This window comes from Patella vulgata, chromosome 8 (genome assembly GCF_932274485.2).
Source record: "Patella vulgata chromosome 8, xgPatVulg1.2, whole genome shotgun sequence".
Taxonomy (NCBI): domain Eukaryota; kingdom Metazoa; phylum Mollusca; class Gastropoda; family Patellidae; genus Patella; species Patella vulgata.
Genome location: NC_065886.2, coordinates 45141044 through 45155770, shown reverse-complemented (window position 1 = coordinate 45155770; position 14727 = coordinate 45141044). Strand labels below are relative to the sequence as shown.

At 33.1% G+C, this 14727-nt stretch overlaps 1 protein-coding gene across 1 annotated transcript; it reads right to left on the bottom strand.

Annotated features, from left to right (window-relative positions):
* Positions 1-1058: 1058 nt before the first annotated feature.
* LOC126830761 (rab proteins geranylgeranyltransferase component A) lies at positions 1059-13961 on the bottom strand. The gene is made up of 17 exons (XM_050561161.2): positions 13825-13961; positions 12701-12767; positions 12310-12373; positions 12083-12207; positions 10743-11244; positions 10400-10516; positions 9074-9194; positions 8391-8506; positions 7799-7905; positions 6973-7047; positions 6253-6297; positions 5674-5733; positions 4928-4988; positions 4245-4341; positions 3890-3991; positions 3484-3632; positions 1059-2547 (listed from the first exon to the last, which is right to left on the bottom strand). The coding sequence occupies exons 1-17, from the start codon at positions 13871-13873 to the stop codon at positions 2245-2247; spliced, it is 2160 nt and encodes a 719-aa protein (XP_050417118.2). The 5' UTR covers positions 13874-13961; the 3' UTR covers positions 1059-2244.
* Positions 13962-14727: the final 766 nt, after the last annotated feature.

The window sequence follows — 14727 nt, the reverse complement described above, 5'->3', positions numbered from 1 at the left end:
GTTAGTCCCTTTCTTGTAAACAGGCCCTTAAGAGCCCCCGTCCCCAACTAGATGTAAAACTGCTAACAAATAATCGGCAGGGCCGTAACTAGCTGAGAGCAACGAGGGGGCGGGAAGTGTTCTCGGGTGTGCTGTAATATTGACGGACAATGTATACCTATTTTTTTATGGTCGAAAAGGAGGGACAAAACTTTTGGCTCAGTAACAAACAGTAATTATTGTATTCCATAGAATTATATCCTGTAAATTCCAGTTCTGTTAAAAATGGAGCTGAAACAATCGATGTTTAAACCAGTGATGGGATTTCAAAATTTTAGTTGTCGGACATTTTTTTCCTGAAAATAGAGGGACATAACTCTTATCGTTATTTAAGCAGGCGTTTTCAAACCACAATTAAGACTCACGTGTCAACAAAATATTCAAATTTATACGTAATAAAAAAAATAGGTGCACCTCGTTATTTTTCATATTTGATTCCCGTACGGTATTCAAATGTATGTCAATAATATTCCTATAAAATTACATGACATCGTAATACCATAGAATGGAAGCGTGCCGAACTGCCCATCCGTACCGGTTTCAAATTCCCCCCAAATTACCGTATTTTTCGGATCATAAGTCGATACATTTTTCAGCAAAGTCCGGCATTCGTCTTATACTCCGTTTCGATTTATACACGGAAGGTAAAAAAATGACATCCCGAAATTTATTTGGCCATAAACCGTAGTAAACGTCGCTCTAATACAACGAGCGAGTGACACCAACTGCTAAATAATCCCATTCGACTTTAAGCACGCGCTATCGTCTAAAACAATTACCAGAACTACTTACGTTACTTCAATCGAAATATTCGTCAACATTTCTTAGCGTGTTTATTTATTTTTTTAAAAACATAAACCCCATTCAAAATATGATCATAAATCCGACAATATGCCACCAAAATAGAATCTTTTCTCCCGACATCAGACGTATTAAACTTTAAACCCATTCCAAAAAATGTTTATCATCATTAAATGATATATTTTCACATTAGTGTGATATAAATATTAACTGACTACTTCAATTCTTCCACATTTAATATATTAAAAACCAATACATTTATGTACATTGCACAAATCATTAGGTTCACATCATTCAGTGTTCAGTTATATTCTAACAATGCCAATTTTGTCATAATGTCTATTAAACATGTTCTTGAGAATGGGTTTTAAAACAACTAATTCAAGACCCCGAAAATGGAGGATAAAGGAGACATTTCAATTTGAATCAGAATTTCTACTCCCAGTGTATTTGTACATCAATACAGTTTTATCACATACATATATTATCACTATGTTTTGCATTTCATAATTTATTACACATTTTAAAAAATTGTTTGAATAACAAAGGTGACATGTTAAAAAGTATGGATTATATTTTAAGATAACAAATAGGTCATTATTATACATTGCTATCCAGTTCTACTGGAAGTAAATTATCATTATGTCAATTTATTGATCTAGTCATCAATATTATTTCTCATAGTTTATAAATTGGAACAACATTTTAATAAACTAAGTTGTTATCATTATATAATGTCTTCTTCAAGGTCTTCTAAAATAAAACCTGGAAATAAGGTACCTGTCTTTTTATTAATACCTTTAAAATATAATTCAGGTAACATTTGGCCAGGTTCAACTAAAATCATTATTTCCAATCCTGTCCATCATTGTTTTTCAATAATTTGCTTGCATGTAGGGGTCTTTTGCATTGGGAGTAAACCCAGGACCTGGAAAAAACCCACAGAGTTACGGGCGACCCTACTACTTGTCATGTATAAGTGTGGGATAGGGAATAGAAACCATGCTTCTCTTGACTCAATGACAGACCATATGATCTAAAGCACATACATTATACCATTCAATCACCCCTATTCTCTTATACATGATTTAGACAGGGTGTAATTATATCATATTTTAACCCTATAAATAAAGACATGTAGTATGACTATATACATAGATAAACATATTTATATTGTTGAACCAGTCGACAAATATTAATTTCAATTTTCAAATTTTAAAGTATTACAGTAATAAACCAAGCAATGTTCTATCTGTTCTCAGGTGTAAATAAAGAACAAATATATATATTTCTAAGGAACGTACAACTGCAGTGACGGACACAGAATATTCAATGCTTGGTTAAAATTTGTCTTAATAAGTAAGGGCATCAAGCTGGACAAAGAGTTAAGCACAAAGATGTATTTTATAATTCTTGTTTGTTGGCAGTAACATTATTTTGATCACTTGACAAGTTGGAGTCGTCTGTTGTTTCCTGAAGGTTATTCTGGGAAGTTTCTTTTTTCTCTTCACTTTCTGTTTCTGTCTGCTCTACTTTCTGACTAGTACCATTCTTTTGGTCATCTTTTCCCTCTTCTTTTTCACCTACCCATGATTCCCCCTCCCCAGCTGTAGCCTCTGTTTCATCTACATAAATAATGTCGTCTGGATGAGGTGGTTTGGGTAAAAAGTCCTCATCTGGACAAATATGTTTAAATATCTCTTTGGCCTGCAATAACCACATTTAACTTGAGATATATGAATATAATAAATAGAACGTTCTACACTTGTTTATACAAAGATTAACTCTTCTGTCACATTTTTATTCAAAGATGCTATATTTTGTCTGAAAGATTGAAATGTGAAATGTAATGGGGTTTAACGTCCTACTGTTCTGCTCTGATTGGGTTAATGAAGACGGGCATATGTCATACAGTGTGCTATGAGGGAAATTTTGCCCGGACAACGGCGCTACAGCCTACTCTTATATCAATCTTTTACATGCATGCCAAGGATTGAAAAGGGAAATGGGTATAATATAACATATAGTACAATTGTATTGCAATAATTTGCATGTGCATAGGGCTGTTAGCAGTGGTGTGGGTGGGGGGGAACCAGAGGATCTGCAGAATACCCATGCACAAGATCCGGATTGAAACCATGCCACTTGAACCAATGACAGACCTTATGATCTAAAGTGCATACAAGCTGGTGTTTCCAACTACTCTTCATTGAATTCCAACAGTCAATAAGATTCATATACATTCAGATAAATATGTTCCTTCCCAAGAACACAGTAACACTAGTTCTATTCTTAATTATCAAGGGGCCATAGTGCTTGTGTGGACTTACAAAGACTCTTTTGGGGGGAGGCATCAGGAGCTGACAGGGAAAGGTTTCTCCATACACAAACTTATACTGCACATAAAAGAGCTCTTAGAAGATGAGTAGGCTGCCTGGGCAAAATTCTCCCCCTCACTTTGCACATAGAAATAAAAGTACTGTAGGCTAGTCTCAACTGCTCTACTATCACAGCTCCGGAACATAGGAAGGGCCAATAAATTGAGCAAATCAAGAATATCAAGTCAATCATGTATATGTAATTGAAAAATAATCATGTTCGACTGAAAAATAAGCAGTGTGAATCAGAAAAAGTGATAAATACCTGTGATACTGGGTCATCCATATGAATATCCGAACTGGGACCATCTAATATAAATATATTACTAGGTACATCAGTTGTCTTCTCATTTACTGTATAAACTGGTTGACTAAAATATCCTGACCACAGTATACTAGGCTTCTCACTTGGTTCTGTATATCAAATATTATATATCATCAAATAAAACGCAATACATGTCAAAATATAGAGCTTAAAACCATACACAATCAAAACTACTGGAAAAATAACTTAAGTTATGGCAATTTCTATTTTACATACCTCTTCAATTCATTTTATGAAAAATATCAAAAAGGGCAGATCTATCTTAAATCTGATTTCTCAACCTTTCCTACCGTTCTAAAAAAATAATATCAAAATTTTATCAAAAAAAACAAATTATTGCACATACCATCATTTTGTGTTTGTCCATCTGTTGATAAATACTGACTAACAAAGGGAGAGAAATCTGTTTCTGGATCACCTGATCCCTCCATTGTTAGATGAACCATATCTAGCAAATACATAAACATTAATTAAAACAGATGTCTCCTGAAAAATATTCTCAAATCGGGAACCATTATAAAATCCTATCATGATTTCAAAATACTAAATTTTTACACAAAATTGTATAATTGTTCAGAAATTTATTCTTAATCTATACAGTTGACATTCCAATGACTTTTTTTCCAGTTAAAAGACAAAATTTATCAAAGTATACTTTAATATTGAAGAAAATGTAGAATTACATATTGTAATGTACTTACATAAATCTTTAGGACATACCATAGCTGACTGAGGTAATTCTAATACGGTGATGGGATGTTTATTATGATCACTTGGAGGTACCCATAGCAACGATAACTGAAATATTCAACAACTACATAAAGTAGATAAACATATGTGAACTACTCCCACAAAACCAGGCTCTTGGTCATTTTTATGGAAAATAGAGCTGGCAGTATATTTGACTAGTCAACAGCCTAAGCTTTCCAAAAATGCAATTCTTTTTAAATTTGTTGTATCATCTGGAGTTTGGATCATTCACAGCAACAAGAAGGTATACGGTCAATGCTTTTGTGTAGGTAGTACAAAATGACATTGTGCAACAAGTGCCTGATTTCATGGGAGCAGGTCACATATGATAGTAATGTGCATTTAGTTCAGACATGGATCTCTCAGTTCAAATCTTCGAGATATTCAAGTAATACATATATATAGCTTATAATGTGTTCATGAGCATGCATGAGTTAATCCAAGAAGAGTATGGGTTAAAATCAAGAAAACCTTATGGTTAATGTGCTCATAAACATGAATGAGCAAATCGGAAAAGAGTACATGTTTATATCCAAGAGAAAATCATGTTAACCATACACAGTTAATGTGTTCATAAGCATGTATAAACAAGAAACCCCAAATGAGTAAGGAACTATATAGAATTGTTACGAACCTCCTGAGATTCGGAATGTAAAAGACTTTTATCTGTAAATAGAATACATCTTGAAAGCTGTCTGAAAATATAATCATAAACTGGTAAATATTTCAATAAATCAAACTATACGCTGATACTTTAACTACTCAGATATAAAATCATACACAATCTGTACTAATATTCCTGGAGGAGAAAAATCACCACTTTGTCATACATTTTAGATAATTAGATGAGTGAGTGTATAATACATATTCTGACTATGTTGTTCTTATCTTGGTGAGATGAGACACAACCCCCGTAACCAGTATAAGTCATACAAACTCCATAAGTGTGATAAAGAGGTTTATTAATAATCATACCTATGGAGTTCGTATGACTTATATTGGTTACACAGGTTGTGTCTCATCTCACATCGTGTTCTATATGAACCCCTTGTATATCGCTGAGATCCCAGTAAAGATGTCTTCCAATCATTAGTCTCCAGCTATCTCAGACCACACTTTACGAGAGTTGTCATTATCCTCTACTGCTGCTGTTTAATTCTTATTTTCATTAACTTAGCGCATGTGCAGGGTCTTCCCTGTGGGAGGAAACCGGGAGAAGGCACATATGCTCACACCAGAGATCGAAACCACGACGGCAAGTCAGAGGTGACTGCCAGCTAGATCACTAGGCCTTCCGAACACCCCATCTGACTATATGAAACTAGAGATATTTATATCTGAGTGTTATCCTTCATAATGATGATAATAAAAGAGTTTTACCTTTGATTATCTGTTGTAATATATTGTTTAGGTGAATATGATGAACCCATGATCAACCACCTATAAAATAAATTATTATTACAATCAGTAGTGATTTAAAACAATCTGTGTATAAATATGTAAAATATATATACAAGATAATACCAATCTCAATAAAATCAGATATTATTTTTGTTACATATGAAATTGGGTTTAACATCCTACTTTTCTGCACCAACTGGGCTAATGACGACGGTTGGTTACTACATTAACATCTAAAGACATGTTTAAGAAAAGTGCATTCTTATCCTAATACAATTCATTTAGATTCAACAAAGACAATCAATTGTCTTGATTATTGATTTAGAAAGTCTTTCAAAATATTTTATGGAATATTCTGTATGACAGGTATAGATTGGTAGGTTAATCTCGAGTCCACCAATCACAATCTGCACATCTGACTAAACGCAAATATCCTTACACCAAGATAAAGTATAGTAAAAAGGTAAAATAATTGTTGGTGTAATTTTAAATAGACTGAAACAGAACATTGTTGTCAACTCAGAGCTACATTGTCAAGACTGGCCTGTTTATACTTACTTGCAGCTTATTCTCTGTCCTTCACTTGTAATTATAGCTTCACATCTATATAACAGGTTATTATACAAAATTTATATTAATTTCTGTCATATTTATCACCCTTTACAGTGATACAAAGGGGGTACTCAATTGAAAGTTCTGGAATTGAATTCTGTCAAACCCCAAAATAGTGACAATCGAGTGAAAATGGGAATTTGCGGCTAGAATGCAGGCACCGACTGCTTGAGAAAATATCTTAACCAACCATGACAGCTGAAACGTATTCGTTGTGTTTAAGTACGTCACGATTCTACTCACACCACCTCAGTTGTTGGGACTGAGACAAGATTGAATTCTTCGTAACACGACTGCAGTTCAGTCAATTCGGAACTGACAATTGAGCATCCCCAAAGAGAACTGCATTTTGCTGACAAAATCTCATTTTTTACAAGCTAAAATGTATTCCTATGATTATTCAACATTTAATTAAATAATAAATATCAACAATATCAATTGGATTAAAATGAGGCCCATCAGAATTTAGCAAAGATTAAAGGTGATGCTGGTTTGTTTGACCGTTTATTATATCATCTGCAGAAGATGCAGTATGTTGATAGAATTTTCAATTCATCATATTTTTATTAATACTATTTTTGGACTGATGTTCCTTTTAGAGATTAAAACTAACCTAATGACAATTAGAGACTTTTATATATAGAGGTTATTTCAATACTAACTTACTTATTATCTTTGTTTATTATTAAAGCATCAGCTGTCATCTGTAAACAATATATTCCACCAAATACAGCACATAATCTGAAAAACAAACAATCTAAAACCGGTAATATATTGATAGTAACAGTTGTTTTTATGTACATCATCCTTCAATTATTCAGGAGAGCCAATAAACAGATTGAATTTAAGAATCATGATGTTCTGCTAACTGTAAAGATTTTCTCTAATTTCTATAAAAAAAAATATGTATATACAGCCATTTGCGCAGAAGTAAGGAGTGAAAGTTAGTAATTTATATTTTTATATAGACAGCAAGACATATTTCTAATATAGATTCACCATTAGCTGATTGAAATTGATAGACATCAAGTGGTAATTTTAACAGATACATAGCTATCCTTAAAACAATATTGGCTACTTTTAATTTGCTTACATTGATTTATTTTTTTGAAGGAATTACAACATTTTTGTTCGGATTGCCCCATTAAAAGATTTTGATTGGATTAGAAATATGACATCTAGCTGGAAAGATATGCAAGAAGATTTTGATTTTGAAGAATATGCCAGATACGTTTTTTTTTAACTCCCCACCAATAATATGTATAACTTCACTGTATAGAACTTACTATTTGGAATGTATTTTGTGATAAAGTTACTTCCCTTCTCATTGTTGAAATACCACTTGAAGGCAATGCACTTCCTCATTTTCGGTTTACTCATTCATGATAATCATCTTATGTACTGACAGATTTTAGTCACAACATAATAGCTGATTTGAATTGCTAAAAGCTATTTGATTGAACACCAAAATATTTTGTTTAAATTTACCAACCTGCAGAAAGCCTGCGGTAATTCTCCAGATCCATATAAAGGAAATAAAAATGGTGTGTTTCCATAACGGCCTACTGACTGTAAAAATACTTGTGTCTTTTTTAGCCCCTTAAAAAAAATATAATACACTTAAAATGCTGTACAATGGATTAACCAAAATCATTTAATTGTTTTCCAACATGCGAATCTTTTTTTTTAGCTTGTAAGCTTTTCGAATACGGTATATTTTTTTTATTCCAATATGTAATTTGGGCAATCCTCCAAATAGTAAAATCCTCATATATCAGGCAATTTACTGATTAAATAAATAATGACAAATGTCAATTCAATTTCCAATTCCAAAGTTATAAGACAAACTCTCACTAAGTATAAAACTATTGTTTGGGGTTCACTGATATTATTACCGACCCTGTATAGATTGCCAAAATGACATCCTGAAGCTGGACTTGATTCCCTAAAACACAGTTGGCTGCCCACCTTATGGTGAGAAACCCATTCTTCACTCAAATACTGGTACCCCATGCAGTAATAGTTATAGTATTTTGTTAATAAAAGTAGTAAATATAAAGTATATCTAATCTAAAACAACATACCTCTTCCGTTGAAGCATCTTTAGTTACCATGGCAATAGCATTAGAAATAATATTTTGTAACTTTTCTGAAAGTTTTCGGGATTTGAGTACCTCAAGAAATGTTTGATTTTTATATTCTGTGAAAGAAAACAAATTAGAAATAACCTAATAATAAACTTTATCTCACTTTTCATATTTTCACCAAATCTGATTAAAATCAAAAATTAATTCTGTTTTATTTTTTCTCTGTTGCATTTACATGTGACATATTCAACATTCAGATCATGTGAACTTTCTAACCAATCAAATTGTCTGTAGTGGTACAAGGGGCTGCTTATTGTAATAAACCTGGAAAGGTACATGACTTGGTGAGTTTACTCTTTTGAGGTACAAGACACAAACGATTTTCCAATTCTTGCATTATATTCAGAGGAATATAGTTACAAAAATATAATATTTTATTATTATTTTGTCAATTTGTTTTATGATACCAGAATTTTAGTGCATAGTAAAATGAGCCATTAGCAGAGGCTAGTGTGAACTGCAAGGAAAGACAACTCTGCTTAGGTACACCTTTAAAAAGATGAGGGAGACTATATTGTGATAATTCTAATACTTACACAGCTAACAGTGGGACATGATTATTTTGTATTGACATACTTGTAAAATGAGATAAGTAGCTGCTAATAAAAAATATCACTTACCTTCATATTCTTCTGGGTTTTTATGATAACCAGCACACCATTCTAAAAACTTCATCAATTTCCTTTTATCTAACATTGATACATCTTTACTACTAAATACATCTGCTCTAGAACACGGTATCTATAGATATAAACATGAATAGAAGTTTATAGGGGTCAGTGTTAATGTTACTATGATACTATATTGATGAAACTAACTGCATGCTTCTCAATAATTAACAGTCCTTACGATGTCTATTGTCTATGACACACATCAGCAATGAAAATATATAACTGTATTTTTCAATAAAACAGCAATGTGGAACAAACAGAATTACATTCAGTAAATACACATCTGAATATTAAAGGGAAAAATGGACAGAATTAAAATTCTCAGATTTGACATACACCATGTATTGTGAATATCAAAGTTATTTCAGGACTAACACGTAACAACTTCTGCAACAAATGCAACTACTATAGGTATTTCAATATTTTACTTAGTTGCTTATCTTTATTAGCTATGAAAGGAAACTTTTCAACCAGGCAAAAAAAAAATGTGATGTTAGGTAGACCGTAGGTGACAACACTCCTTGTCAGATACAAAATGAAATGAAATGGGGTTTAACGTCCTACTGTTTTGCTCAGAACTGGGCTAATGAAGACGGGCATACGCCATAGAGTGTGCTATGAGAGAAATTTTGCCCAGACAGCGGCACTACGGCCTACTCTTATATCGAATTCCAACTGTCAAGGGATCTTTTACGTGCACGCCAATGTGTACACGGCACCTTGGTTTTTCGTCTCATCCGAATGACTAGACAGCTGTCCTTGTCAGGCCCTCCGTCCTGCATCACTGACAAGTGGGAACCACGCCGGAAAATCTGGATGAACTTTCTCGGCCAATGCAGGGATCGAACACCTGAACTCCAGGCTAGCAAGCCAGCGTCTTACCCACCGTGATCCCCCTTTGTCAGATACAATCACTGGATTAAGCCCATAACCATTGTAATTTACAGTCATACTGTATAAGATTAAGCTCATGACCACAGATGGTTGGAATTAGACAGTGGTTATTATTTTAACTTACAGTCATATTTTCTAATATTAAAATCACATTTAAATATCGAGTTTACAAAAATATCAGATAGATATTTTGTGTAATGTAAAATATTTAATTTCAAAAATATTAATATCAAAAAGCAACCTCAAAGTTTGATAATTGTAAAAATCAGAATCTCTAATGTAAACAACAGCACAATGCTTGCAACCACAAAAGACCTATCTGGTTTTCCATTACAAAATCTACTCTATTAAGTTTTCAATAAATACTCTTGTATTGCTTACCTTTTCAATAAACTGATTATGCTGTGTTAAGACTCGACAAACTGTTCTAAATTCACAATATTTAGCTACATCAGATGATATCAATAATTCTACCATTTTACCCGAACTGTACAATAACTGAAATAAATACACAGAGATAAGTCATTCACAAAACTTAACTAAATCGGAGAAATCTCAACTAATCTCAGTTTTACCATTGAACCAATACTGTTTTTCTCAAGCATATTCTAGAAGTCTAAACAATATTCTAGATTCCTTTTTTTCTTTTTTGCAATTGTGTACACATTATATTGTCATTGCTGTACATATATTTTAGGGTTATTTGAACAAAAAATCTCTGTACCTTTGGAGCCAGATCTATATTAAAAGCTCTCCAACTATCCTGTAGTTCTCCTTTTGTCCAGATTTTCTTCTTTTTTGGTAAAGGCTGGTCATTTTTTGTTGTTTTTTCATCAGTCACTGAACCATCAGTTGTTGAGTTTTGTGTATCATTTGTTTGTGTTTCTGGTGTATCATTTGTCCCTGCATTATCTGTTGTTGTTGCATTATCTGTACATTGTGTATTATCTATTGTTTCGGGGTTGTGAACACTGTCTTGTGTTGTTGTGTTTTGTGTATTATCACCAGTTATGGTGTTTGGTGTATCAACCGATTTAGTCGATTCTTGACTATCACTTATTCCTACTTGACAATCATCTGTTTCACCCGTTTTTTGTGTTTCATCAGGTTTTGCTATTTTATTACCAGTATCATCACTAATAGCTGTCTCTGTGTTTTTATCATCTTCTTTTGGAGCAAACAATTTGTTCATATCCTCTACTAACATCATACATTCTAGGTGTTCTCTATTAAAGACAGAAATAAATTTAATAAAAAGTTCTGTTATAAATCTTATTAAACACATACAGGCAATATGACTGGTCCTTTAAAATATCTAAATGATCACTATCAGATAATTATTAGTCAGATTATTATATTGACTGGGATTAACTAATCTTCAATAGCGCTTTCTACAGATGACATCACATACTTTGGCGCAATCCCTGATAAGATTTAAGCTGCACAAACGAAACAGGCATGGCATTAATTTAGAGCTTCTTTCATCAATAAACATTTTACAAAGTTTTCAAGTATCGTTGTTTTCAGAAGACTATTCAGTGTTAGAACCTTTTAAAAAGATGTCTTGACTATATCACAGTCCAAAAAGAACAGAAAAAGAATTAGATTTGATAGACGGCATCACAGGTTCAGTGGAGACCAAGAAAGGAATATCTTTTAAAATTTAGTAATTGAAAGTAATACGCTAACAACTATTTAAGGAATAACAATTACTGGTTCAATACAGGTCTAACTATAAACCATGACAAAAATAACAAGAAATGCTGCTGTACCATAGTAGCTCATATTACCTACCGGTATACAACATTTTCCAATATTTCAACACAATTTCGTGCAGTATTTTTTAAAAAAAACAATTTCGATGACTAGAAGAATTTTCCTTCGTTTGGCATACTGATGAGTATGTTCAGCTATGAGAAAGGGTGCCCAGCCCTATTTCCCATAATGCTTTGAGGCTAAGTATTAAGCTGTATTTTTAAATTATGAAAAAAATCACTATTTTGTCACATTTCTTTTGTAACTAAAATCATCTGATCTGGGTTTAAAAATAATTATCATACTTACGGAATGTAATATTTTATTCTAATATTTTCTACCAATGAATCAGCTGTGGGAATACGAACCAAAGTTTCAGATTCTTCTATCTTATCACCATAATCTTTTTCTTCTTCAGTTTTCCTTTCTTTTTTCTGTAAAATAAAACATATTTGTAGATTTCATCAGCTACTGAACACCATATCCACACTGATAGAACATATTCAAAGAATTATTAATTTTTTTCAAAAGCCTACCTCTGCAAATCTTTCAAGAGCTCGAAGATTGAATGAAGCCCATTGATCGCTGTAATGATCATTTCTGAAAATATATAAATCTGTTATGTAACTCGACAGTTTGAAGATACTGATTATAATGGCAGAATTAATAAATTAATATTTTCTTTAATCAGAATATTTAAAACAACAACTTTTTATAAAAAGCCAGACTTTAATAATCTAGGTCTGGGATGGAAAAATTATTCCACGAGAAATAAACCTTCTCAAAAGAATTTAAAATTTTCAAGCAACACTGCGGAATATTTAGACTTAATGTTGAACAAGATAATTGGTCTGAAGTGTTTAGAAATTGAGGTGTAAAATAATCGTAAATAATAACATTACTATACATTAATGTAGGCAATAGTACCTGTCCAAATGAAGCACTTTATAACCAATTCTAGAAAAGGCTGCAGCGAGGATGGATTCTGGCAGACCTAAGATAAAATCATTTGATAAGAAATTAAAATTGTGTAAATAGAAGTGAATTTGATAGGTACCACATACATGTACTAAGTAATATAATAGCATAAAGATTGTGTAAATTTGCAAAGTTTCTGTAATTTAGTTTACAGGATCTGTAAATAAATACTATATTTTATCTGAATACATAAGTATAGAAAAAACGTGTCAGAAGGATACTAACTATACTAGGGTAGGGCAGAAGATCTAACATTTTTCATTCGAGTTCTCCTATGGCGACTAAAAGAGAGAGAGGAATGGGGTTTAACGTCCACACCACACAAACTAGGTCATTTCGGGACTAACATATGGTTCTATTTTATTTCAATAATATAGAGGAAAAGGGAGGACCAGAAGAACACCCAAGAGGTTGGACAGGCGACCCTATTCCTTGTCTCGTACAACCGGGGAATTAAAACCATGTCACGCCAGTTGGCTCAATGACAGACATTATGATGCAACGCGCACTTGCAATCATTCCTCCTCTCCCCCCCCCCACACCCCATATAACTTATAACCTGATTAAGTGGGTAAGACGCTGGCTTGCTAGCCTGGAGGTCGTATGTTTAGAAAGTTCATCGGAATTTTTCCGACGTGGTTTCCCCACTGGCGTGGATGTAAAAGATCCCTTGGCAGTTGTATTCAATATAAGAGTTGGCCAGAGTGCCACTGCCCGGGCAAAATTTCCCTCATATCACACTGTATGAAGTATGCCCGTATTATTAGCAGAACAGTAGGACGTTAAACCCCATTTCATTTCATTTCAATCAAGTTATTTAGTTTTTAACTCAAGACTTGCAGAAACCATTTCCTGGGTCTGCGGCAATGTTAAGGAACCATTTTTCGGGTAAAATTTTTAGAAATTGCACAAATCAGGACTAAGGCTTATAGCCACTAAATTCAAAATGACAATTTATGAATATATGTCAACAGTCCAACAGTCATCGTCTGCTCCTGCAAAGTAGTCCCGTCTCCTTCATTTTCCTATATAAAAGTACATTGTAATAAATAATGGATATATTTTCTACAGACCTGTGCCTAAAACTACAAAATCAAACTCTGTTGGTAAATCGGATGCCATTTTATATCTATAATGTCATATTTTAACTTATTATTATGACGAATATTCCTGTGACTATTTTTGATATTAGAGTTAACTTCCCATGATGACCAAACCAACCTCTTTAAGAGAAAATGCATGCAAGGGAAATAATCCAAAATTCAGATATCAGGTTACAGACTAGTAATTTCCTACCCGGTAACTTCAATGTTAAATCCATGAAATCCTTAAGTCTATGACAATTTTTGTCTTTTACAGTCACCTTAACTTCCAGACCGACAAAGATCCAAACATTTGATAAATATGTTGAAAGGGGTTGAAAATGGGAAAAGAGAAATTGTTATAAAAAAAACAACAAATATTAGGGAAACAAATATTATTCCTCAGACCTACAGTTAGTATCCGATTCTTTTGTTTTGAAATATTTTCATACAAAACGAAGTCCAACGGAACCAAGACTACCTGTATGGTTGCCCCCCCCCCCCCCACACCTCCCAACCGGACACGCACTTACACATTCCCTCCCCCAAAACATTTAATGTCTATTACACCGACCTGTGCACATGACCTGGATTTAGACAATAGGAAGTGAGGTTGAAAAGTATAAGTCTATAATCCAAACAAAGTTACATTTAAAATCAGCTTTCTGAAAAAAAGAAAATAATATTTATATGTTTACCGGCGAATACAAATCAAAAGATAACCCGTTCATAACAGTGAATATTCATGTAAACAATTTTCTATCAATAAATAATCCCCCGCAGATGATATAGCTACATCACCCAAATGGTCATTCGTTAACTTGATCTTTTCACTTTCGCCATTTTAGCCTATGCAACAAAGATTGTCAACGAAGCAGATTACAGCTTTGTTAT